Source organism: Salvelinus alpinus, chromosome 18 (assembly GCF_045679555.1).
Source record: "Salvelinus alpinus chromosome 18, SLU_Salpinus.1, whole genome shotgun sequence".
NCBI classification, from domain to species: Eukaryota; Metazoa; Chordata; class Actinopteri; order Salmoniformes; family Salmonidae; genus Salvelinus; species Salvelinus alpinus.
Genome location: NC_092103.1, coordinates 53298017 through 53325626, shown reverse-complemented (window position 1 = coordinate 53325626; position 27610 = coordinate 53298017). Strand labels below are relative to the sequence as shown.

The following is a 27610-nucleotide window of genomic DNA, read 5'->3' as shown; positions in this document are numbered from 1 at the left end:
ACATGTTTAATTGCTCTAGCCAGTATTCAGAACTTAACTGTCCTCAGAGGCAATTAATTTTGCAGCAGTCATAAAACATATCACATGTAAAAGGGCTGCTGCCACATAGGGTGGGTGAGGGGATAGGGCGTTAAAATAAAGCTTCAGTAGAATATAATAAAGCATAAACTCGTCTGAAGTTGTGGACTGTAGGACAGATGTTGGTAGACGGATAGAGGTAGGCGACCCTGTTCCTGGAGTGCTGCAGGATTTTGTCCCAACTGAGCTAATTTATCAGTTTAGTAATGATTGCCTAAATTCAACACACCTGGTCTTCCAGGTTGGTTAAATGAAAAACTTGAAGTTCCTTGGGCACTCCAGGACCAGGGTTGTCTACCCCTGATGTAGACTAATGGTTGTTCTTTCTCTCCCAGGTTGATGTACTGGTCAGAGGTTGGTAGCGATCCCCAGATAGAGCGGTCAGGGATGGATGGCTCTGAGAGGAAAGTGGTGTTGACTCGTGGTCTGAGCTGGCCAGTCAGTCTCTCTGTGGACACTCTCACTGACCGAATCTACTGGGCAGATGAAAAACTGCAGTGCATCGGCTCTGTATCCCTGGAAGGACACAATGTCAGGGTAACACTGCAGCTAACATTAATTATGGTTGTACTCTTTACAGTAAACATGGAATGTCTAGATATGAACTTTACTGTAAACATGGAATCTGACTGGTTAAGACATTTATTTTTGCTCTTGTCTGTCTTCACAAAAGCTTCTGCAGCTGACTGAAATGCCCAGTCCATTCTCTGTAATGGTTTTCAATGACATGGTCTACTGGTCTGACACCAAGAGGAGAACTATTCAAGTATCCCACAAGAACACGGGCAAGAACCGCAAAGTTTTACTCAAAAGACCTGGACAGCCTTTTGGAATCAGGGTAAGGCTTTGGACGAGGGTTGGGTTTAACTTCTCACGAGACACAAACCCGGATCCGGGATCCCCCCATCAAAAAAGCTGACTAGCATAGCCTAGCCTAACGCGACAGGGATATCATATAATATCATTTTCATGAAATCACAAGTCCAAGACACCAAATGAAAGATACACATCTTGTGAATCCAGCCATTTCCGATTTTTAAAATGTTTTACAGCGAAAACACTGTTTCTATTAGCTAACCACGATAGCAAAAGACTCAACCGCATATTTTCACAATTTTTTTACGGCATAGGTAGCTATCACATTCGACCAAATAAAGATATAATTAGTCACTAACCAAGAAACAACTTCATCAGATGACAGTCTTATAACATGTTATACAATAAATCTATGTTTTGTTCGAAAAATGTGCATATTTCAGGTATAAATCATAGTTTTACATTGCAGCTACAATCACAAATATCACCAAAGCACCTAGAATAACTACAGAGAGCAACGTGAAATACCTAAATACTCATCATAAAACATTTATGAAAAATACATGGTGTACAGCAAATGAAAGATTAACATCTTGTGAATCCAGCCAATATGTCAGATTTAAGTGTTTTACAGCAAACACAATATAGCATTATATTAGCTTACCACAATAGCCAACCACACAACAGCGTTCATTCACCGCAAAGGTAGCGATCGCAAAAAAACAGCAAAAGATATAAAATTAATCACTAACCTTGACCAAATTCATCAGATGACAGTCCTATAACATCATATTACACAATACATATATGTTTGGTTCGAAAATGTGCATATTTAGTGGTACAAATCGTGGTTTTACAATGTGAATACGTAGTCAAAATGCACAAAATTGTCCGGAGAAATCTTGGACAGTCACCTAATCAAATAACTCATCATGAACTTTACAAAAAAATTCATGTTGTACAGCAAATGAAAGATACACTAGTTCTTAATGCAACCGCTGTGTTAGATTTTTTAAAATAACTTTAGTACGACATACAGCTTACGTTATAGCGAGACAGCGCCCGCATTGAGGGCGGAAAATATGACTAAACATTTTCAACAGAAATACGAAATAACATCAAATGGTTCCTACTTTTGATGAGCTTCCATCAGAATGTTGTACAAGTTGTCCTTTGTCCAGAATAATCGTTGTTTGGTTGAATGTCCTCTTCTCCTGTCGAATTAGCAACCAAAGCTAGCCATGTGGCGCAAACGTGGCCAACTTCACATAACGAAAAGAAAATGCCGAAAATCGCAATAAACGTTCAATAAACTGATATAACTCGGTTTAAAATAACTACTTCATGATGTTTTTATCACATATCAAATAAAATCAGAGCCGGAGATATCTAACGTCTATACCGAAAGCTTTTCAGAACGCAATCTGGGGTCCCTTATCACGCCTTCCAAGACAATAAATTCTGGTCACGTCATTCCAAAAGCTCTTGTTCGGCCTCAGATCAAGCTAGACACCCCATTCCACCTCTCACTGCCTGTTGACATCTAGTGGAAGGCGTATGCAGTGCACGTAGATCCATAGATTTCAGGCAAATTAATAGGAAGGCCTTGGAACAGAGCCTCGATTTCAGATTTTTCACTTCCTAACAGGAAGTTTGCTGCAAAATGAGTTCTGTTATACTCACAGATATAATTCAAACGGTTTTAGAAACTAGTGTTTTCTATCCAATAGTAATAATAATATGCATATTGTACGAGCAATAATTGAGTACGAGGCAGTTTAATTTGGGCACGATTTTTTACAAAGTGAAAATAGCGCCCCCCTATTGACAAAAGGTTTTAAGGACATGGGTTCAACCCTTATAATCAACCCTTATAATCAGTGGTAGTGGTCATGATGTTGACCTTGTCACTGCCCTTCTCTGTCTCGAAGTGTCTCGTGGTCTCTATCGCTCTCTCAATTCAATTTAAGGGCTTTATTGGCATGGGAAACATATGTAGATAATAAACGATACTAATTTACAGTGAACATTAATCACAAAAGCTCCAAGAAAAGTGACCTGTCAAGTGTCATATGTGCAATGGTCTTTGTTCTTCACTGGTTGCCCTTGTGGCTTCTGTGATTGCACACCGGTATTTCACTATATATGTAGTGAGGGATAGATGGGAGTTTATCAAAATTGGATTTGTTTTCGAATTCTTTGCGGATCTGTGTAGTCTGAGGGAAATGTGACACTAACGTGGTCATACATTTGGCAGCAGGTTAGGAAGTGCAGCTCAGTTTACTCCTCATTTTGGGTTAGGGTGTGCACATAGCCTGTCTTCTCTTGAGCCAGGTCTGCCTTCGGCGGCCTTTCTCAATCGTAAAGCTATGCTCACTGAGTCTGTACAAGATTTCCTTAATTTTGGGTCAGTCAGTGGTCAGGTATTCTGACACTACTCTCTGTTTTAAGGCCAAAAAGCATTCTAGTTTGCGGTTTTTTATTTCTTTCCAGTGTGTCAAGAATTTATTTTTGTTGTCTCATGATTTGGTTGGGTCTAATTGTGTTGCTGTCCTAGGGCTCTGTGTGGTCTGTTTGAACTGAGCCCCAGGACCAGCTTGCTTAGGCGACTCTTCTCCAGGTTTATCTCTCTGTAGGTGATGACTTTGTGGAAGGTTTGGGAATTGCTTCCTTTTTTGGTGGTTGTAGAATTTAAAGGTTATTTTCTGGATTTTGATCATTGGCGGTATCGGCCTAATTCTGCTCTGCATGCATTATTTGGTGTTTTCCAAATAATAGAGGATATTTTTGCAGAATTCTGCATGCAGTTTCTCAATTTGGTGATTGGTCAATTTTTTTTATTTCTTGGTTGGTGAGTGGACCCCTAGTTCTCAACTGTAAAGGGCAATGGGTTCTACAACTGATTAAAGTATTTTTTGCTAGATCCTAATTTGTTGAATTTAATGTTCTTTTGATGGCAAAGGCCCTTCTTGCCTTGTGTCTTAGATCGTTCACAGCTTTGTGTAAGTTACCTATAACGCTGATGTTTAGGCCGAGGTAGGTGTAGTTTTGTGCTCTAGGGCAACGGTGTTTTGATATCATTTGTACTCGTGGTCTGGGAACTGGACCTTCCTTGGAACACCATTATTTTTGTCTTACTGAGATTTACTGTCAGGGCCCAGGTCTGACAATCTGTGCAGAAGATCTAGGTGCTGCTGTAGGCCCTCCTTGGTTGGGGACAGAAGCATCAGATCATCAGCAAAAAGTAGACATTTTGACTTCAGATTCTAGTAGGGTGAGGCCGAGTGTTGCAGACTGTTCTAGTGCCATCACCAATTTATTGACATTAAAGTAGACGTTATATGGGGGAGACGTTATATGGGGGAGACGTTATATGGGGGAGACGTTATATGGGGGAGACGTTATATGGGGGAGACGTTATATGGGGTGCTGTGAAAATATTTGCCCCTTCCTGATTTCTTATTTTTTGCACATTTGTCACACTTAAATGTTTCAGATCATCAAACAAATTTAAATATTACGCAAAGATGACCCAAGTAAACACACAATGCAGTTAAGTGATAGTTTTTTTCCTTTAATAAATAAAAGTATCTGAACCTATGGCCCTATGTGAAAAAGTAATTGCCCCCTAAACCTAATAACTGGTTGTGCCAACCTCAGCAGCAACAACTGCAATCAAGCATTTGCGATAACTGGCCATGAGTCTTTCACATCGCTGTGGAGGAATTTTGGCCCACTCTCCTTTGCAGAATTGTTTTAATTCAGCCACATTGGAGGGTTTTAGAGCATGAACTGCCTTTAAGGTCACGCCACAGCATCTCAAGCGGATTCAAGTCCGGACTTTGACTACTACACTAAAAAAAAAAAAAAAAAAGTTTTTTTTAAGCCATTCAGAGGTGGATTTGCTGGTGTGTTTTGGATCATTGTCCTGCTGCAGAACACAAGTGCGCTTGAGGTCCCGAACTGATGGCCGGACATTCTCCCAAAGGATTTTTTGGTAGAAAGCAGAATTCATGGTTCCATCAATCACAGCAAGTCATCCAGGTCCTGAAGCGGCAAAGCAGCCCCAGACCATCACACTACCACCACCATATTTGACTGTTGGTATTATGTTTGTTTTCTGAAATGCTGTGTTACTTCTACGCCAGATGTAAAAGGACGCACACCTTCCAAAAAGTTAAACTTTTGTCCCGTCAGCTCACAGAATATTTTCCCAAAAGTCTTGGGGATCATCAAGATGTTTTTAGCCAAAAGTGAGACTAGCCTTTGTTCTTTTTGGTCAGCGTGGTTTTCTCCTTGGAACTCTGCCAAGGATTTCATTTTTGTCCAGTCTCTTATGGTCATGAACATTGACCTTAACTGAGGCAAGTGAGGCCTGCATTTCTTTAGATGTTGTGGGTTCTTAGATGAGTCGTCGCTGCGCTCTTGATTTAATTTTGGTAGGCCGGCCACTCCAGGGAAGGTTCACCACTGTTCCAAATTTTCTGCATTTGTGGATAATGTCTCTCACTGTGGTTTGCTGGAGTCCCAAAGCTTTTGAAATGGCTTTGTAACCCCTTTCCAGACTGATAAATGTCAATTACTTTGTTTCTCATCTGTTCCTGAATTTCTTTGGATCGCAGCATGATGTCTTGCTTTTTGAGCTATTTTGTCCTACTTCACTTTGTCAGACAGGTTCTATTTAAGTGATTTCTTGATTCAACAGGTCTTGCAGTAATCAGGCCTGGGTGTGGCTAGTAAAATTGAACTCAGCTTTCCAAAAAACTTGATTAACTATAGTAAATTCATGATTTAACAAGGGGGCATTACTTTTCACAAGGCCATGAAGGTTCAGATAGCTTTTTTTAATAAATACAAAATGCAGTTTTAATAGTGATACTTTTGTTTACTTGGGTTCTTTGTGTAATATTTAAATTTGTTTGATATGAAATGTTTAAGTATGACAAATGTGAAAAATATAATAAATTGGGAATGGGGCAAATACCTTTTCCCAGCACTATGTGTGTAATACATTTAAACTCAGTTTTTCACTATTCCAGACATTTAATCCTAGTAAAAACTGTTTTAGGTCAGTTTATTAAGCCCACTTTATCACCACTTTATTACAGAATGTGAAATGTCAGAATAATAGTAGAGAATTATTTCAGCTTTTATTTCTTAAATCACATTCCCAGTGGGTCAGAAGTTTACACACTCAATTAGTATTATAGCATTGCCTTGAAATTGTTTAACTTCAGTCAAACGTTTTGGGTAGCCTTCCACAAGCTTCTCACAATAAGTTGGGTGAATGTTGGCCCATTGCTCCTGAGAGAGCTGGTGTAACTGAGTCAGGTTTGTAGGCCTCCTTGCTCCACACGCTTTTTCAGTTCTGCCCACAAATGTTCTATAGGATTGAGGTCAGGGCTTTGTGATGGCCACTCCAACACCTTGACTTTGTTGTCCTTAAGCCATGTCTAAATCCTGGTTTAGGAACGCCACCAAACATTCTGAGATTTCCATCAACTACATTTTCCTTCAAGATAGAACTGCCAAAGGGGAGGAGTTGCAGTCTACTGCAGAGATGGCTTGCAGTTCTGTCATACTTTCCAGGTCTATGCCCAAACAGTTCGAGATTCTAATTTTTAAAATTAATCTCTCCAGAAATAAGTCTCACTGTTGCCACCTGTTAGACACGCCTCAGCTCCCAGCTGTGCCCTGGACACCATATGTGAATTGATTGCCCCTCATCTATCTTCAGAGTTCGTTCTGTTAGATGACCTAAACTGGGATATGCTTAACACACCGGCAGTCCTACAATCTAAACTAGATGCCCTCAATAACACACAACTTATCAAGGAACCTACCAGGTACAACCCTAAATCGGTAAACATGGGCACCCTCATAGATATTATCCTGACCAACTTGCCCTCCAAATACACCTCTGCTGTTTTCAATCAGGATCTCAGCGATCACTGCCTCACTGTCTGCATCCGCTATGGGTCCGCGGTCAAATGACCACCCCTCATCACTGTCAAACGCTCCCTAAAACACTTCTGCGAGCAGGCTTTTCTAATCGACCTGGTCTGGGTATCCTGGAAGGATATTGACCTCATCCCGTCAGTCGAGGATGACTGGTCGTTCCTTAATTCCTCAACATCTTAAATAAGCATGCCCCTTTCAAAAAATGTACAACTGAGAACAGTTATAGCCCTTGGATCACTCCATACCTGACTGCCCTCGACCAGCACAAAAACATCCTGTGGCAGACTGCAATAGCATTGAATAGTCCCTGCGATGTGCAACTGTTCAGGGAAGTCAGGAACCAATAGACGCAGTCAGGAAAGCAAAGGCTAACTTTTTCAAGCAGAAATTTGCATCCTGTAGCGCTAACTCAAAGGTTTTGGGACAAGTCCATGGAAAACGAGCGCCTCCTCCCAGCTGCCTACTGCACTGAGGCTAGGTAACACTGTCATCACCGATAAATCCACAATAACCGAGAATTTCAATAAGCATTTCTCTATGGCTGGCCATGCTTTCCTCCCGGCTACCCCAACCCCGGCCAACAGCTCCGCACCCCCCGCAGCTACTTGCCCAAGCCTCCCCAGCTTCTCCTCTACCCAAATAGCAGATGTTCTGAAAGAGCTGCTGGACCTGTACAAATCAGCTGGGCTAGACAATCTGGACCCTCTTTCTAAAATAATCAGCCAAAATTGTTGCAACCCCTATTACTAGCCTGTTCAATCTCTTTTGTATCGTCCTAGATACCCGCAGATTGGAAAACTGCTGCGGTCATCCCCTCTTCAAAGGGGGAGACACTCTAGACCCAAACTGTTAGACCTATATCCATCCTGCCCTGCGTTTCTAAAATCGTCAAGTCATGTTAACAAACAGATCACCGACCATTTCGAATCCCACCATACCTTCTCCGCTATGCAACCTTGTTTCCGAGCTGGTCATGGGTGCACCTTAGCCACGCTCAAGGTCCTAAACGATGTCATAACCGCCATCGATAAAAGTGAGTACTGTGCAGTAGTCTTCATTGACCTGGCCAAGGCTTTCGACTCTGTCAATCACCACACTCTTATCGGCAGACTCAACAGTCTTGGTTTCTCAAATGACTGCCTCGCCTGGTTTACCAACTACTTCTCAGATAGTTCAGTGTGTCAAATCGGAAGGCCTGTTGTCTGGACCTCTGGCAGTTTCTATGGGGGTGCCACGGTTCAATTCTCGTGCCGACTTTTTTCTCTAAATATCAATGTCGCTCTTGCTGCTGGTGATTCTCTAATCCAACTCTAAGCAGACGACACCATTCTGTATACATCTGGCCCTTTCGACACTGTGCGAACAAACCTCCAAACGAGATTCAATGCCATACAACAGTCCTTCCGAGGCCTCCAACTGCTTGTAAATGCAAGTAAAACTAAGTGCATGCTCTTCAACTGATTGCTGCCCGCACCCTCCCGCCCGACTAGCATCACTACTCTGGACGGTTCTGACTTAGAATATGTGGACAACTAAAACCTAGGTGTCTGAGACTAAACTCTCCTTCCAGACTCACATTAAGCATCTCCAATCCCAAATTAAATCTAGAATCAGCTTTCTATTTCACAACAAAGCCTCCTTCACTCGTGCTGCCAAACATACCTCGTAAAACGGATTATCCTACTGATCCTTGACTTCGATGTCATTTACAAAAGAGCCTCCAACACTACTCAGCAAATTGGATGTAGTCTCAGTGTCATCCGTTTTGTTACTAAAGCCCCATATACTACCCACCACTGCGACCTGTACACTCTCGTTGGCTGGCCCTCACTACATATTCGTCGCCAAACCCACTGGTTCCAGGTCATCTATTAGTCTTTGCTAGGTAAAGCCCCGCCTTATCTCAGCTCACTGGTCACCATAGCAACACCCACCCGTAGCACATGCTCCAGCATGTACATTTCACTGGTCACCCCCAAAGCCAACACTTGTTTTCCTTCCAGTGCTCTGCTGCCAATGACGAATGAATTGCAAAAATCACTGAAGCTGGAGTCATCTCCCTTTATAACTTTAAGCATCAGCTGTCAGCAGTTTACCGATCACTGTACCTGTCATAGCCAATCTGTAAATAGCACACCCAACTACCTTACCCTCTTGTGCGTTTGCACCCCAGTATCTCTACTTGCACATCATCTGCACATCCATCACTCCAGTGTTAATGCTAAATAGTTTATATTTCGCCTCGATGGCCTATTTATTGCCTACCTCCCTACTCTTCTAAATTTGCACACTGAACATTTCTCTATTGTGTTATTTACTGTATGTTTGTAACTGTTTTTTGTCGCACTGCTTTGCTTTATCTTGGCCAGGTCGCAGTTGTAAATGAGAACTTGTTCTCAACTGGCCACCTGGTAAAATAAAGGTGCTCAAAAAATAATGAAGTTGCTTATGTTCCCGTATTTATAATGGTCAGTAAAAAGTGTCTCTCTCTCGTGCTGTCTCTGTGTAGATGATGCACCCCCTCCAGCAGACCAATGTGTCTAGCCCCTGTGAGAAGCTCCAGTGTTCCCACATCTGTCTCTTGGCTCCAGGGCTGTCTTCAGGCCCCAGGGCTGGGTCTACGGGACCCAAAGCTGTGTGTAGATGTGCAGCAGGGCTACTCCTGGCTGGGGACGGCCTCACCTGCTCCACCCTTGTAGACACCACCTTCCTCTTGCTCCTCTCTCCTACTGCAGTTACACAGGTATGTGACTCTCCAACTGCAGTCAGTTATGTAGGACAGTATAGTGAACCTATATATGACTGTTGGTCAGACAGCCTCCACCTATAGATGACTCTAGATTATTGTTTCTACTCTTGTCTTTCTGTTCAGATATACCTTAGCACCATCCATAATGGTGTGGGGTTGAAGCGGTTGCCTGAGCACCATATATGGTCTCTGCCGGGGATGCACCAGGCCTCAGGGCTGGATTTTGCTGTACGGGAGAGGAAATTATACCTGGCTGATGCTGCCCAGGGCTCAGTGGATCTTCTGAAACTGAGTAGCTCAGGCCTGACACCAGGCAGTAGAGTCCTGAATCTCCAGGACGATACAGTGATGGCTCTGGCTGTGGACTGGGTCACACTCAACCTGTACTGGAGCAGCAGGAAGCAGCCTGACCTACATGTCACCACCACCAAGGGGCAGCACACTGCACCTCTACTCCAACTAGGCCTTCAGGGAACCACCTCCATCGCCCTGCACCCCCCCTCAGGACGCCTGTGCTTCACAGCCTTGGGCCAGGTGGATGTGAGGAGCCTGCCACAGGTGTACTGTGCCTTCATGGACGGACGTAGTCAGAAGCTGCTCTGGAGGAAAGCTGTGATGCCAACCTCCCTTCTGTTCTCCAACAAGGGCACTCAGCTGTATTGGGCTGACATAGGTGAGACTAACCTGTACTGGGCCGACATGGGTGAGATTGTAACCTGTACTGGGCTGATTTATGTCTAAGATTGTAACCTGTAATGGGCTGACCTAGGTGCGATATTATAAACTGTACTGACTGGGCCGACCTAGATTATTGTGGCACTTTACAAGCAATGTGGAATACCTCATTGGGATGAATTGATTTCCCCAGGCCTGCTGTCCTCAGTGAAAACATGTCTCTTGTTGCAGGTGCTGGAGTGATCGACTCCATTCTTCTGGATGGTTCTGGATATAAACAGTTTAAAGCAGATCCCGGCCTCATGTCCTTCACACTGGCTGAGAACGTCCTCCTGTGGAGCAGCCTGGACAAAGGTATGGTACACCACTAATCCACACCGGACACCCCCCTAGATCAAACACAGCTCTACACCTCACTAATCCACACCGTATACAGCTCTACACCTCACTAATCCACACCGTACACCCCTAAGCCCTTGATCAAACACAGCTCTATCGCTGCACCGGAAAAAAACACCTCACTTATTCTTTGGAAGAGGGGGATATAGTGCGGTCTGAAACCATTAGTTGCGGCTGGTTGGACAGCCTCTGCCGCTCTGTCAACGCGGTGCTGATGAAGCACTCTTTCAGGCTGTGTGCCAGAGCACTTCCACTGTCGGGAGGAATGGTCATTTATATTCATATATGTTAATTGATGCAAATAAAGGTTTCTTCTCTACCACCCACCACGGAGGCGCAATCATGGTCTCGTATTCGCAGATGTAGGAAAGATCGCTGTTATGCTTGAATTCCACCCAAAACCAACGAGGAAGTCTGAGCGGTTGTATGAATCCAATCGGTACATCAAGCAAAGCTCTTAATTTCAATTCGACTCGCCATAAGTGTGAAGTCTGAACTGTGCGTAACCTACCTGGCACCACTAATTCTAAACTTGACAATGGTACAATCCAACACCCATAACCTTGACAACAGTACAGTCCCACCCCTCATCCTGACCACAGTACAGCCTCTCACACCGCACCCTACATTCCACACCTCACACCCTTAACCCTAACCCCTGAACAGTACAGCCCCTAGCCCAAACCGCTGAAAGACACAGCCCCACCCTTCATTTGGAAGAGGTGAAAACAATGACAAGCCACTGGGGTCTGACAACTTGGATGGAAAATTACTGAGAAATAGCGGATGATATTGCCACTCATATTTGCCACATCTTCAATTTAAGCCTACGAGAGTATGTACCCTCAGGCCTGGAGGGAAGCTAAAGTCATTCCGCTACCTAAGAATAGTTAAAGCCCCTTTTACTGGCCCAAATAGCCGACCAATCAGACTGTTACCAACCCTTAGTAAACTTTTGGGATAAAATGTTTGATCAGATATAATGCTATTTTACAGTAAACAAGTTGACAACAGAATTTCAGCACGCTTATAGGGAAGGACGTTCAACCAGCACAGCACTACTGTGACTGATTGGCTGATAGAAAATGATGATTAAAAGATTGGTGGGGGGGGCTGTTTTGTTAGACTTCAGTGCGGCTTTGACATCTATCGATCATGGTCTGTTGCTGGAAAAATGTACAGTGACAAGGAAAAGTATGTGAACCCTTTGAAATTCCCAAGATGTCTGCATAAATTGATATGATACTCATTTAAATAACAATAGACAAATATAGTGCTTAAACTAACACACATTATTGTATTTTTCTTGTCTATTGGAATACATAATTTAAACATTCAGTGTAGGTTGGAAAAGTATGTCAGCTAACCTGGAGTCCAATCAATGAGACAAGATTGCAGATGTTGGTTAGAGCTTCCTTGCCCTATAAAAAACGATCACAAAATTTGAGTTTGCTATTCACAGGAAGCATTACCTGATGTGAACCATGCCTCGAACAAAAGAGATCTCAGAAGACCTAAGATTAAGAATTGTAGACTTGCATAAAGCTGGAAAGGGTTGCAAAAGTATCTCTAAAAGCCTTGATGTTCATCAGTCCACGGTAAGACAAATTGTCTATAAATGGAGAAAGTTCATCTCTGTGCTACACTCCCTAGGAGTGGCCGTCCTGCAAGGATGACTGCAAGAGCACAGCGCAGAACGCTCAATGAGGTTAAGAAGAATCCTATAGCGTCAGCTAAAGACTTACAGAAATCTCTGGAACATGCTAAAATCTGACGAGTCTACGATACGTAAAACACTCAACAAGAATGGTGTTCATGGGAGGACACCACGGAAGAAGACACAGCTGTCTGAAGTTTGCAAAAGTGCACCTGGATGTTCCACAGTGCTACTGGCAAAATATTGTGGACAGATGAAACTACAGTTGAGTTGTTTGGAAGGAACACACACTGTGGAGAAAAAAGGCACAGCACACCAACATCAACCTCATCCCAACTGTAAATTTTGGTGGAGGGAGCATCATGGTTTGGGGCTGCTTTGCTGCCTCAGGGCCTGGACAACTTGCTATCATCGACGGAAATCCCAGACATCCCAAGAATATTGCTGAACTGAAACAGTTTTGTAAAGAGGAATGGTCCAAAATACCTCCTGACCGTTGTGCAGGTCTGATCTGCAACTACAGAAAACGTTTGAGGTTATTGCTGCCAAAAGAGGGTCAACCAGTTATTACATCCAAGGGGTCACATTCTTTTTCCACGCTGCAATGTGAATGTTTTCATTGTCCAATAAAAACAAATGTTTGTTTTAGCATATTGTGTTGACCTAGATGAATTTCAGATCAAATTTTATGACCAATTTATGCAGAAATCCAGGTATTTCCAAATAGTTTACATTCTCTTGTCACTATGTGTTATGCCCTGCTATATTGTGGATAAAGAGTTACCTTTCTAACCGAACAGAGGGTGTTCATTAATGGAAGCCTCCAAGATAATCCAGGTAGAATCAGGAATTCCCCAGGGCAGCGGTCTAGGCAGCTTACTTTTTCAATCTATACTAACGAAATGCCACTGGCTTTGAGTAAAGAAATCTGTCCATAATAAAGTGTTGCTCTGCTGCCTTAACAGCACTGTCAACAAGGCAGGTCCTACAGGCCCGTGTTTTGTCGCACCTGGAATACTGTTCAGTCGTGTGGTCAGGTGCCACAAATGGGGCCGTAGGAAAATTACAATTGGCTCAGAACAGTATGGCTGGCCCTTGGATGTACACAGAGCTAACATTAATAATCTGCATGTAAATCTAACCTGGCTCAGTGGAGGAGAGATTGACTTCATCACTAATTGTTTCTGTGAGCGGTGTTGACATACTGAATGCACCGAGCTGTCTAAACTACTGGCACACAGCTCAAACACCCATGCATACCTCACAAGACATGCCACCAGTGGTCTCTTCACAATCCCCAAGTCCAGAACAGGCTATGGGAGGCGCACAGTACTACATAGAGCCAAGACTACATGGAACTCTATTCCACATCAGGTAACTGATGAAAGCAGTAGAATCAAACAAAAAAATTACAGATAATAATACACCTTATGGAACAGCGGTGACTGAAGCAATGAAAAAAGTAAAGGGCCTAGACGGCTACACTGGGGAATGCCTGATTCTATCTGGATTATATTAGAGGCTTCCATTAAATAACACCCTCTGGCTCTCTGTTGTAGATGTGACTAGACTCTGGTTCAGTGATGGATTTCAGCCCAAGCAGCTGTGGTTTGAGGTCAATACCAATGTAGTGGCACTGAGGGTTTACAGCAAGACCAGTCAGAAAGGTGAGTGTCCACCACGGCTCAGTGAATGTAACTGTGCAGTTAGGTGACGGTATAACGGTGTCACTGTGCAGTTAGGTGACGGTATAACGGTGTCACTGTGCAGTTAGGTGACGGTATAACGGTGTCACTGTGCAGTTAGGTGACGGTATAACGGTGTCACTGTGCAGTTAGGTGACGGTATAACGGTGTCACTGTGCAGTTAGGTGATGGTATAACGGTGTCACTGTGCAGTTAGGTGTCACTGCAGAGACACTGAACCAGCACACTTCCTCTGCGTGTAGTGTTTTCGGAGGTAAGTAAAGTGTCACATCTAGCTCTGCCAATGGTCTAATCAACTCTACTCTGTCCTCTCTGTCCCAGGAACTAACAGCTGCTCAGCGTGGAACGGAGGCTGCAGTCAGCTGTGCCTGGCCTACCCAGGGGGGCGTAGCTGCCGATGTGGACGTGGTTACCAGCCTATCGACACCAAAACGTGTAGCCCCTTCCCCTCCCTCCAGTGTCCAGAGGGCAGCAGGGCCTGTAGTGACGGCAGCAGGTGCCTCCCCCTCTCAAAGTTCTGTAACCACCAAACAGACTGCCTCGACCATTCAGACGAGATCAAATGTGAGTAACCCCAACCCCGTCTGCCCTGCCTCACCCATAGAATTACAATGAATAGACTATACCCCTGACTCACCCATAGAATTACAGTGAATAGACTATACCCCTGACTCACACAGAAATACACTGAATAGACTGTACACCTAACTCACCCATAGAAATACAGTGAACAGATTATACCCCTGCCTCACATAGAAATACAGTGAATAGACTGTGGACAGGTTGGCCAAAAATGATGTTGGAATCGATGTGGCCAGAAGGTGTGCGGTATGGGTTCATATAGCTAGTAACAATGACAAGAAGCTGCTCATTGCATTTTATTTATTGCTGTTTTCTGGTCCTTTCTATGCTAATATGGCGAAACAAATTATAGATAGCTAACCAACAATTGTAACAATGTATTTAAGAGATCTCATTATGCCTTCATAATAATGGAGCAGTTCTATTAATCACCCATATCGTCTGTGTGAGCTCCGTTGTTCCGTATCAACAGGTTAACAGTGTGTGAGCTCCGTTGTGTTCCGTATTAGCAGGTTAACAGTGTGTGAGCTCCGTTGTTCCGTATTAGCAGGTTAACAGTGTGTGAGCTCCGTTGTTCCGTATCAACAGGTTAACAGTGTGAGCTCCGTTGTTCCGTATCAACAGGTTAACAGTGTGAGCTCCGTTGTTCCGTATCAACAGGTTAACAGTGTGTGAGCTCCGTTGTTCCGTATCAACAGGTTAACAGTGTGTGAGCTCCGTTGTTCCGTATCAGCAGGTTAACAGTGTGTGAGCGCCGTTGTTCCGTATCTGCAGGTTAACAGTGTGTGAGCTCCGTTCCGTATTAGCAGGTTAACAGTGTGTGAGCTCCGTTCCGTATTAGCAGGTTAACAGTGTGTGAGCTCCGTTCCGTATTAGCAGGTTAACAGTGTGTGAGCTCCGTTCCGTATTAGCAGGTTAACAGTGTGTGAGCTCCGTTCCGTATTAGCAGGTCAACAGGAATGAGACTACACCACTACATGACAACGTGTTTGGTTAGAATTACAGCTCTGGTTTGCTGCTTTGTAATTACGTGAACAATACAACACTTTCTTACTTTCAACATCAATTTAAAGCTTTTTTTCTGCATGGACAGAGCCTTAAAGTATTCATACCCCTTGACTTATTCCACATTTTACAGCCTGAATTCAAGATTGATTAAATGTTCTCATCTTTCACAATACTCCATAATGATAAAGTGAAAACATGTTTTTAGAAATGTTTGCAAATTTATTGGAAATTAAATACAGAAATACACTGCTCAAAAAAATAAAGGGAACACTTAAACAACACAATGTAACTCCAAGTCAATCACACTTCTGTGAAATCAAACTGTCCACTTAGGAAGCAACACTGATTGACAATAAATGTCACATGCTGTTGTGCAAATTGAATAGACAACAGGTGGAAATTATAGGCAATTAGCAAGACACCCCCAATAAAGGAATGGTTCTGCAGGTGGTGACCACAGACCACTTCTCAGTTCCTATGCTTCCTGGCTGATGTTTGTCACTTTTGAATGCTGCCGGTGCTTTCACTCTAGTGGTAGCATGAGACGGAGTCTACAACCCACACAAGTGGCTCAGGTAGTGCAGTTCATCCAGGATGGCACATCAATGCGAGCTGTGGTAAAAAGGTTTGCTGTGTCTGTCAGCGTAGTGTCCAGAGCATGGAGGCGCTACCAGGAGACAGGCCAATACATCAGGAGACGTGGAGGAGGCCGTAGGAGGGCAACAACCCAGCAGCAGGACCGCTACCTCCGCCTTTGTGCAAGGAGGTGCACTGCCAGAGCCCTGCAAAATTACCTCCAGCAGGCCACAAATCGATCCAAAGTGGATCCAGGCACACCTGTGTAATGAATGATGCACCAAAACATTCTGGACATTCCTTGCAGAACTTTTTTCCAGCACTTAAACAGCAAATGCACATCAACAAGTATTATGCATCATTATTAAAGAACCACGTTAATGACGGTATCATTTAGGTTTTACGTTTTTAATCTCGTTATTTGGGATTTGTGCCCATAAACGGTTTTCAACACATGAGACAAAATGTTACGTAGTTACACTGAATTCTGAACACATACAAAAACTCTGACAACTAGAATACTAATTTAATTTATAAATGGTTCATAAATGCCAGCAGCATACCACCCTGCATCCCACTGCTGGCTTGCTTCTGAAGCTAAGCAGGGTTGGTCCTGGCCAGTAGGAAGCACCCTTTTCTCTGGTCTAAAAGAAAATAACCCAAATCCCCAGTGCCGTCTTCGGGTGGGACAGTAAACGGGTGTCCTGACTCTGGTCAATAAAGATCCCATGGCACTTACCGTAAGAGTAAGGGCGTTAACCCCGGTGTCCTGGCTAAATTCCTAGTCACGGTCACCTAATCATTCCCAGCCTACAATTGGCTCATTCATTAATCAATCAAATGTATTTATAAAGCCCTTCTTACATCAGCTGATATTTCAAAGTGCTGTACAGAAACCCAGCCTAAAACCCCAAACAGCAAGCAATGCAGGTGTAGAAGCACGGTGGCTAGGATAACTCCCTAGAAAGGCCAGAACCTAGGAAGAAACCTAGAGAGGAACCAGGCTATGACGGGTGGCCAGTCCTCTTCTGGCTGTGCTGGGTGGAGATTAAAACAGAACATGGCCAAGATGTTCCAATGTTCATAGATGACCTGCAGGGTCACCCCCCCCCCCCCCCCTCTCCCCTGTAACAATTCCCCAGGTCGCTGTAAATTAATGTGTTCATTTATTATTATTATTTATTTTACCTGTTAAAATAAAAATGACAACTATGATAGATACTATATGCAGGGATGGGTAGGTTGCTTTCTCAACGTAATCCGTTAGTTACTAGGTACCTGTCCCATTATAATCAGTCATGTAACGTAATCCGTTAGTTACTAGGTACCTGTCCCAAATTATAATCAGTCATGTAACTTTTCGATTACCAAAACTCAGTAACGTAATCTGATTCGTTAGTTTTCGATACTTTCTTCTTAAGAGGCATTAGAAGACAAATGTATGCCATCTATTGCAGGATAAATCAATGTTAGTTTACATAGCTGGACGTTACATTTTACTTTATGGGTTGGTTATGTAGGGTTCTAACCTATCGCTTTCTAGTACATATAATAATAAATGATAAAATTATATCTTTACATTAAAAACCAAAGTCTGTCAGAATTCCAGTAATTCTTATACACCTTGATCTTCAAGAATAGGACTTTGAAATATGGAAGTATAGATTAGCCAAATAGTTCTGAGCATAACCCCAAAACTAAGGATGTATTAGCCAGCCCTGCTCTGTTTATGATTTTGTTGTCATGGAGGACTGATTGGGCTCATTTGATTCGAGTTGAAAAATAAATGCTGCACCCATGAAATGGCTTTGAGCTGAAAGATGAATTCCATATGCTGCATTTGCAATAGGCTTATTGTTTACCTTTTTGTTGGTGACCCTTTGATAGCTTGATAATATGCAGCTGTTTTAAGGACAAATCCACAGCTGAAACAGTAACAAAATGGACACCCCCACCTCTGTTTTGGTAAAAAGCTGAGGGATGGGGCTGGAGACATGTAACTACACTATGATTAATTTCTTATTTTATTTCACCTTTATTTCAAGAAAGTTGAGAGCAAGTTCTCATTTACAACTGCGACCTGGCCAATATAAAGCAAAGCAGTGCGACAGTTACATGGCATAAACTAGCGTACAGTCAACACAATAGAGAAAAAAAAGAGTCTATATACAGTGTGTGCAAATGGCATGAGGTATGGCAATAAATAGGCCATAGTAGCAAAGTAATTACAATTTAGCAGATTAACACTGGAGTGATAGATGTGCAGATGATGGTGTGTAAGTAGTGATACTGGTGTGCAAAAGAGCAGCAAAGTAAATAAAAACAATATGGGGATGAGGTAGGTAGATTGGGTGGGCTATTTACAGATGGACTATGTACAGCTGCAGCGATCGGTTAGCTGCTCAGATAGCAGATGTTTAAAGTTAGTGAGGGAAAAGTAAGTCTCCAGCTTCAGCAATTTATTCCAGTCACTGGCAGCAGAGAACTGGAAGGAAAGGCGGCCAAAGAGGTGTTGGCACTGGGGATGACCAGTGAGATATACCTGCTGGAGCGTGTGCTACGGGTGGGTGTTATTGTGACCAGTGAGCTGAGAAGGCAAAGCTTTACCTAGCATAGACTGATAGATGACCTGGAGCCAGTGGGTCTGGCGACGAATATGTAGCGAGGGCCAGCTGACTAGAGCATACAGGTCGCAGTGGTGCTTGGGTAACAAAACGGATTGCGCTGTGATAGACTACATCCAATTTGCTGAGTTGAGTATTGGAAGCTATTTTGTAGATGACATCGCCGAAGTCGAGGATCGGTAGGATAGTCAGTCTTACTGGGTAAGTTTGGTGGCATGAGTGAAGGAGGCTTTGTTGCGGAATAGAAAGCCGATTCTAGATTTGATTTTGGATTGGATATGTTTATGAGTCTGGAGGAGTTTAAAGTCTAGCCAGACACCTAGGTATTTGTAGTTGTCCACGTATTCTAGGTCCGAACTGTCCAGAGTAGTGATGCTAGTCGGACAGGAGGATGCGGGCAGCGAACGGTTGAAAAGCATGCATTTGGTTTTGCTAGCGTTTAAGAGCAGTTGGAGGCCACCGAAGGAGTTGTTGTATGGCATTGAAGCTCGTTTGGAGGTTAGTTTACACAGTGTCCAAAGAAGGGCCTGATGTATACAGAATGGTGTCTGCGTAGAGGTGAATCAGGGAATCCCCCGCAGCAAGAGGGACATCGTTGATATATACAGAGAAGAGTCGGCCTGAGAATTGAACCCTGTGGTACCCTCATAGAGACTGCCAGAGGTCTGGACAACAGGCCCCCCGATTTTACGAAGTAGTTGGTGAACCAGGCGAGGCAGTCATTTGAGAAACCAATGCTATTGAGTCTGCCGATAGGAATACGGTGATTGACAGAAAAGCCTTGGCCAGGTCGATGAAGATGGCTGCACAGTACTGTCTTTTATCAATGGTGGTTGTGATATCGTTTAGTACCTTGAGCGTGGCTGAGGTGCATCATGACCAGCTTGGAAACCGGATTGCACAGCGGAGAAGGTACAGTGGGATTCGAAATGGTCAGTGATCTGTTTATTAACTTGGCTTTCAAAGACTTTAGAAAGGCAGGGCAGGATGGATATAGGTCTGTAACAGTTTGGGTCTAGTGTCACCCCCTTTGAAGAGGGGGATGACCGCAGCAGCTTTCCAATCTTTAGGGATCTCGGACGAAACGAAAGATGTTGAACAGACTGGTAATAAGGGTTGCAACAATGGATAATTCCAAAAGAGGGTCCAGGTTGTCTAGCCCAGCTGATTTGTACAGGTCCAGGTTGTCTAGCCCAGCTGATTTGTACGGGTCCAGGTTGTCTAGCCCAGCTGATTTGTACGGGTCCAGGTTGTCTAGCCCAGCTGATTTGTACGGGTCCAGGTTGTCTAGCCCAGCTGATTTGTACGGGTCCAGGTTGTCTAGCCCAGCTGATTTGTACGGGTCCAGATTTTGCAGCTCTTTCCGAACATCTGCGAATAGGATTAGGGCGAAGGAGAAGCTGCGGAGGCTCGGGCAAGTAGCTGTGGGGGGTGCAGAGCTGTTTGGGGTGGCCTGGAGGAAAGCATGGCCAGCCGTAGAGATGCTTATTGAAATTTTCGATTATCATGGATTTCTCGGTGGTGACCGTGTCGCCTAGCCTCAGTGCAGTGGGCAGCTGGGAGGAGGTGCTCTTGTTCTCCATGGACTTTAGTGTCCCAAAACCTTTTGGAGTTAGAGCTACAGGATGCAAATTTCTGTTTGAAAAAGCCTTTGCTTTCCTGACTGTGTATTGGTTCCTGACTTCCCTGAACAGTTGCATATCGCGGGGACTATTCAATTAATAGAGGTGTGGATGCAAGGACTGAACATTCATGATATCAGAATTATTGTTTTAACCATGATATGAGTCTAAACAGTGTTTGTTTACAAACATTAGGAAAGCAAGCTTTTTTGTGTTCTCACGGAGTGACAGTTGAACTAAGCTCATGAGGCATGTATACGTTGTATTCTTCAAGAATCAATGGAGATGTGTGGCAACTACAGATTGCCCCTTTAAGTCTATCAAAACTGTGAGTTTGAGCATTTGGCCATTTGGCCTGTGCGGCAGGTAGCCTAGTGGTTAGAGATTTAAGGGGGATTCATAGCAATTTTCTATAAAATTCACCAGTTGATTTAAAACCTGTAGCCGAAAGGTTGCTAGATCGAATCCCCAAGCTGACTAGGTGAAAATCTGTCCTTCTGCTCCTGAACAAGGCAGTTAACCCACTGAATTTGTTCATAACTGACTTACCTAGTTAAACAAAGAATAAATAAAATGTTATATTTATTTTATCAGCATGAATTAGGTTGAGCAATAAAAACCCTACTTTTATTCCATAATAGGCTGGGATCTGCACTATGCAGCTGTTACTATGCAGCTGTCCACTGGTTTCAAAAACCATGATTGATAGGCATCTTAAACTCCTTGAATTCAACCATTGAATGGTTCAAATACGTTTAGATGTGAACAGCCGTCCACAACAACAAGGCGCAAATAGCTAAATGAGAGCAACAGTATGATTCACATCAATGCGCTCTGTAGAAATCAAAATAGTGAAATCCGTATTGCTGTAGACTACACCACTGCTGTCATCCTTACTTCCAAGCATTTATTCAAGTTGGATAATCTTTGGATGCCGACAGCAGTCGCACCATTGGATGAACCGCCTTGGATTGTAGCCAACAAAAGCCTATTCCTGCACTTTTCCCGCGATCTATTAGACATTTGGTGTCATCATAGTGGTCAGACTCACTCAGGTGGGACTTTTTCAATGCTGATTTGAATGTCATTGAGAAGACAAGTGTTAAAGATTCGAATTCCAGTGTTTCAAAAGTATCTAATCTGATTACAATATTTTGGATGGTAATGGATTAGTTACTGTTTTTTTGTAATCCCTTACATGTAACGGATTACATGTAATCCCTTACATGTAACGGATTACATGTAATCCCTTACATGTAACGGATTACATGTAAGGGATTACATGTAATCCGTTACTCACCAACCCTGACTATATGATATGACTACTCTTACACTGCCATAAATGCAAAGACAAAGTTTAGTCATAAGATTTTGGACAAACCATGATAAAGGTTTAAACAGGTTTTAAATCAACTGGTGAATTGTATAGAAAATTGCTATGAATTCCCCCTTAAATCTTAATGTAATGACATGGGGGAAAATGTTTTATTATCAGTGACTTAACAACTGTAACAAGTTGTCCAGTGTAGGAAATGTTCACTGGTAACCTAGTATACAGAAACAAACTACTGGTTGATTAGTGCATGTTTGCTGTACTTTTAGACAGATTTTAATTGAGGTTGTGATTATTACTGACATCCCTTTCATACAAAGATGTTTTTCTGCAACTTTTTTGCTTTTCTTTATCTGGATGATAATGCCGTTATGTAAGCCTTTATTTCCACCTTACGACCTAATTTCGGTAAAGTTCTGCCTACGGCTCAAGGCTGGTTTACAGTTGGTCTAGCGACGTTGTTGCAGTGACATGGCACAGCCATGACTGCACTGACCTGTAAAATAGGCCTAATTAAACTCAATATGCTATTCCTTTCTTTTGAAAATATATTTGATTCATCGTAGTTCCTTAGGACCTGCCTAAATTCATGAATAATGGATTTATTTTTGATGGTGTGTTATCAATGGATTTTAAAATGGCCGCCCACTTACATCTGCAGACCGCTACTACAATTCATCCCCAGCGTGCTAGAAAATTTATGCAAAAATGGGCTTGTTTGTAAGAGTTGTATAATCATTTCCCAATTTTTTTAATTAGGAAATTACCGTAAATCCAATGTGAAAACAGTGTAACACTGGTTCTCTAACACCCTGTTCTCTTATTATAACCGAGGATTTCTCTGTAACCTCCAGGTGGGTCTGGAGTGAAACCCCAAGATGTCAGCAATAGTAAACCTTCCCGTGGGCATGCTGGAAACACCGTCCCCCCTGGCCAGGACTGGTCTGGGAGTACCACCCCCGGGGGGGTCGAGGTGCAGAAGCTGGACTCGGAGTCATGTGATGTCCAGCAGTGTAATGGACATGGGAAATGTGTGACAAGGGGTGGAGAAACCACCTGCCAGTGTGTTCTGGGATACCAGGGTGTGTTCTGTGAGGAGGGTGAGGGTCCAGGGGTCAGTAATGCCCCCCTCACTTTGGGCATCCTCAGCCTCATTGGTGGAGTCCTCATCGCTGCCGTCATCATCAGGAAGAGGTAGTCTCAAATAAAATCAATGTGTTCAGTATTTTCCAACCCCTGAGATACACTAGTGGCATGAAGTGTCTTTCTCAAGGCCCCAATGTCAGTAGATGTATTCTGGTTAAGCTCTGTCATACCTAGGACTTGAATGAGAACCTAGTCTTCTACAGTCCACCTCTTTAATCTGTTGGCCAACTGCATACCATTCATATAACCTGTAGACCAGGGTTCCCCAACTGGTGACCCACGGTCGGATTTGGCCTACGGATGGTTTTATTTGGCCCCCCAAGTCTTCTAGAAAAAATAATATATAGATAATTAGATTTTCTTTTTGTATTTCTTTATACTGTAAAAACACAAATCAGCTCCAAGTGATTCAAATTCAAGAAATCCCTATTTGGTAAAAGACCAAGTCCATATGGCAAGAACGGCTCTGTTAGGGTCGTATTTCTCAGAGTGAATAAGTCACGGAGACTAGAGAAGCTTAATTCTTCCCAAAGGGTCATTACAGCTGTAATTCAGACAAAAACATTTCACACAAGCACTGATATTTAACCCTTTCTCCTAGGCTGAGTCTCCTCCTCCACAACCGAATAGCCAATGCATGCATGTTGCTAGACAGAACCTTAGTGGTATCTGTTCTTCCTCACTTCATCTGACCTCTGCCCCAAAGTGCTCACTCCTCCCCAACTCAAGGCTGTCATGGTGACTGGTACCAGACTGTCTCTTCTCCCAGAGGATCCCTGATGGCTAACAATAACACATTCCTGACATAATGTAAACGTTATACATGACCCTTTCTCCCTCAGTGACATTGTTAGTTTCTAAGATCTCCACCCGTCTCCCCTTATCAATGCCTGCCACATGTAATCACTTCCCTGCACTCAACACATTCCAAGCTTAGTTGCCCCCACTATATACCTTCCTCCTATAACCCTTAACTTCTGTTGTAGACCCTCAACCTTAGCACTCCTTCAGTGACATGAATAAGTAACATTTCATTCTCAGAACCCAACAGCTCCAATAAGTAAAACCATAGTCCATTTACTTTAAGACATGAAGGTCAGTCAGTATGGAAACTGTCGAACTTTGAACATTTCTTCAAGTGCAGTCGCAAAAACCCTCAAGTGCTAACCCTAACCCATGAGGACCACCACAGGAGTGGAAGACCCAGAGTTAGCTCTGCTACAGAGGATAAGTTCATTAGTTTCCAGCCTCAGAAATTGCAGCCCAAATAAATGCTTAGTTCAAGTAACAGACACATCTCAACATCCACTGTTCAGAGGAGACTGAATCAGGCCTTCATGGCCGAATTGCTGCAAAGAAACCACTACTGAAAGACACCAATAAGAAGACACTTGCTTGGGCCAAGAAACACGAGCAATGGATATTAGACCGGTGGGAATTTGTCCTTTGGTATGGAGTCAAAATTTGAGATTTTTGGTTCCAACCGCTGTGTCTTTGTGAGACGCTGTGTGGGTGAACGGATCTCCGCATGTGTATTAACACCTCCTCCATGCTTTACGGTGGTAATGGTGAGGGGGTGCTATTGATCTCTGTTCAGCATTTATTTGGGCTGCAATTTCTGAGGCTGGTAACGCAAATGAACTTATCCTTTGCAGCAGAGGTAACTCTGGGTCTTCATTCCTGTGGCGGTCCTCATGAGAGCTCCTACCTTGTCACAACACAACTGATTGGCTCAAACACATTAAGAAGAAATTCCACAAATACATTTAAGGCACACCTGTTAATTGAAATGCATTCCAGGTGACTACCTCATGAAACTGGTTGAGAGAATGCCAGGAGTGTGCAAAGCTGTCAAGGCAAAGGGTGGCTACTTTGAAGAATCTCAAATATATTTTGATTTAACACTTTTGGTTACTACATGATTCCATGTGTTATTTCATAATGTTGATGTCGTCACTGTTATTCTACAATGTAGAAACTAGGAAAAATATAGAAACCTAGAAAAAGTAGATGTCCAAACTCTTGACTGGTACTGTACCTCTATACCGTACTGCTGTATTCCTCAACTGCTGTCCCTAACCCAATGACTATCCCTTTCCTAACTACTGTATACCCAACTACTATATACCATACTACTGTATACACTACTATTTATCCTACTGCTGTATACTATACACCCTACTACTGTATTCCCTACTGCTATATACCATTACTGTATCTACATACCCTACTACATACCTGTATACCCTACTGCTGTATACTATATACCCTACTGTATTCCTTATATACCCTACTGCTCTACCCTACTACTGTAAGCCCTCTATACTCTACTATTTTATTACTACTATAACCATGACTGCTGTATAAATGATTTATGTATACCCTTTTACTGACCCTGTATATCGTACTACTGTACCCTACTGGTAACCCTAACTCTACTACTGTATTCCCTACTACTGACACTAACCCTACTACTATATACTCTACGGCTGTGTACCCTACTACTGTTTACCCTGCTGCTCTATACCTACTTTGTATACCCTATTATATACCTGTATATCATACTACCATAAACATATATACCCTACTCTGTGTTTAGCAGAGCAAGAGCTGCAGCTCGGGGCCAGTCCACAGAGAAGGAGACTCTGATGACCGATATGGATGAAGGGACAGTCTATGCTGTGTCTTTCAACAACGATCTGTATGATCCTGACCAGGTACCTTGGAGTTAGTGTAAAGGTCTTTTATAGGTTAGGGTTTAGCTAAGAGCTTTAAAACCAGAGCGTTTTGGTCTGCCACAGTATTGCCATGCTTTGTTCCCCCACCATGAATATGATAGAATATTTTCAATAAAAATGTATTTCTTTTTTTCTTCAGGAATTGAATTCGTCTGCTGATGGGACATCTCAACATCTGTAAATGTTGCCTTTCCTCTTCTGCTCTGAAATAAAGAATAGTAGTCTATGTTAAACCTCATGGTGTTTTATTTTCTCAGACATCACATGTAGCTGAATATCACAGCCCTGTAGACCCGTTTCCTGGCCGCATTATGAAAAGTTGTGGTCATAAACCTGTTATGGAGGTTAGTTTAGTGTGAGGCAGATGGACAATGAAACAGCGCCACCAACTGGTAGGTCTCAAAAGGGGACGGTTTAAATATAGGTACTACTGTCCGGGCACCCCCGATTAGTGAACGTAGAATGACCAGCAGGAGACAGATGTACCGTTCAAGTTCATTACCACAGACAGGCACACACACACGGTATTGAAAAAGGAAGTAATGTCTAATATTTCCGTTTCTGTTCTCAGTGAAGGCTAATAGCAATACAGCATGTAACTAGGCTTAGTCATGATAATGACTAAGGGCTGTGTCCAGAGGAAGATCATGGACTGTTCAGGGAATGCTCCTAACCACTGCCAAGATGTGGTGGGTTTGTGAGCTTTTTAGCAGCATGACAAAGGAGGACCAGTACCAGAAGCGGCTCCATTCGGAGAAGCAGGTGTGGTGGGCTGTTGAAGAGCCGTCGATACCCCCTCTACTTCCTTTCCAGTGCACCAACGGACATAAAAACAATAATCAACAGCCCAATGGAAACCAAGTAATAATCGGTGGGAATTGAATTCCAAGATGGCGTAGCAGTGGGTTGTCTGTTTTCAAATCAAATGTTATTTGTCACAAACACATGGTTAGCATGTGCTAATGTGAGTTTTGCGAAATGCTTGTGCTTCTAGTTCCGACCATGCAGTAATATCTAACCTAACAATTTCACAACTACCTTATACACACAAGTGTAAAGGAATTAATAAGAATATGTACATAAAAATATATGAATGAGCGATGGCCGAACGGCATAGGCAAGATACAGTAGATGGTATAGAGTACAGTATATACATATGAGAAATGTAGGGTATGTAAACATATAAAGTGGCATTTTTTTAAAGTGGCTAGTGATACATTTATTACATCAATTTTTCATTATTAAAGTGGCTAGAGATGAGTCCATATGTTGGCAGCAGCCACTCAATGTTAGTGATGGCGGTTTAACAGTCTGTTGGCCTTCAGATAGAAGCTGTTTTTCAGTCTCTCGGTCCCCGCTTTGATGCACCTGTACTGACCTCGCCTTCTGGATGATAGCGGGGTGAACAGGCAGTGGCTCGGGTGGTTGTTGTCCTTGATGATCTTTATGGCCTTCCTGTGACATCGGGTGGTGTAGATGTCCTGGAGGGCAGCTAGTTTTCCCCCGGTGATGCGTTGTGCAGACCTCAATACCCTCTGGAGAGCCTTACGGTTGTGGGCGGAGCAGTTGCCGTACCAGGCGGTGATACAGCCCGACAGGATGCTATCGATTGTGCATCTGTAAAAGTTTGTTTTTGGTGACAAGACGAATTTCTAAAGCCTCCTGAGGTTGAAGAGGCGCTGCTGCGCCTTCACCATGCTGTCTGTGTGGGTGGACCATTTCAGGTTGTCTGTGTACGCCAAGGAACTTAACTTCCCACCTTCTCCACTACTGTCCCGTCGATGTGGATAGGGGGCTGCTCCCTCTACTGTTTCCTGAAGTCCACGATCATCTTTTTTGTTGACGTTGAGTGTGAGGTTATTTTCCTGACATGGCTATGCATCTTTATGTGCCACTATCATACAGGCATCTTTCAGATAGCCTAGCAGCAACTGTTACAT

At 43.2% G+C, this 27610-nt stretch overlaps 1 protein-coding gene across 2 annotated transcripts in view; it reads left to right on the top strand.

Annotated features, from left to right (window-relative positions):
* The window catches only part of LOC139544460 (low-density lipoprotein receptor-related protein 1), a 65314-nt gene extending 39411 nt beyond the window's left edge, over nucleotides 1–25903 (top strand). The window contains exons 27-36 of one of the 2 annotated variants that reach the window (XM_071351575.1): nucleotides 414–615; nucleotides 752–916; nucleotides 9365–9598; nucleotides 9728–10277; nucleotides 10511–10633; nucleotides 13895–14002; nucleotides 14363–14605; nucleotides 22641–22980; nucleotides 25535–25649; nucleotides 25810–25903. In XM_071351575.1, the coding sequence (XP_071207676.1) occupies nucleotides 414–615; nucleotides 752–916; nucleotides 9365–9598; nucleotides 9728–10277; nucleotides 10511–10633; nucleotides 13895–14002; nucleotides 14363–14605; nucleotides 22641–22980; nucleotides 25535–25649; nucleotides 25810–25851 (2122 nt within the window). In that variant the 3' untranslated portion in view covers nucleotides 25852–25903. Of the gene's footprint in view, nucleotides 1–413; nucleotides 616–751; nucleotides 917–9364; nucleotides 9599–9727; nucleotides 10278–10510; nucleotides 10634–13894; nucleotides 14003–14362; nucleotides 14606–22640; nucleotides 22981–25531; nucleotides 25650–25809 lie in introns of both variants that reach the window. The other variant, XM_071351574.1, reaches the window with a different exon arrangement.
* Nucleotides 25904–27610: the final 1707 nt, after the last annotated feature.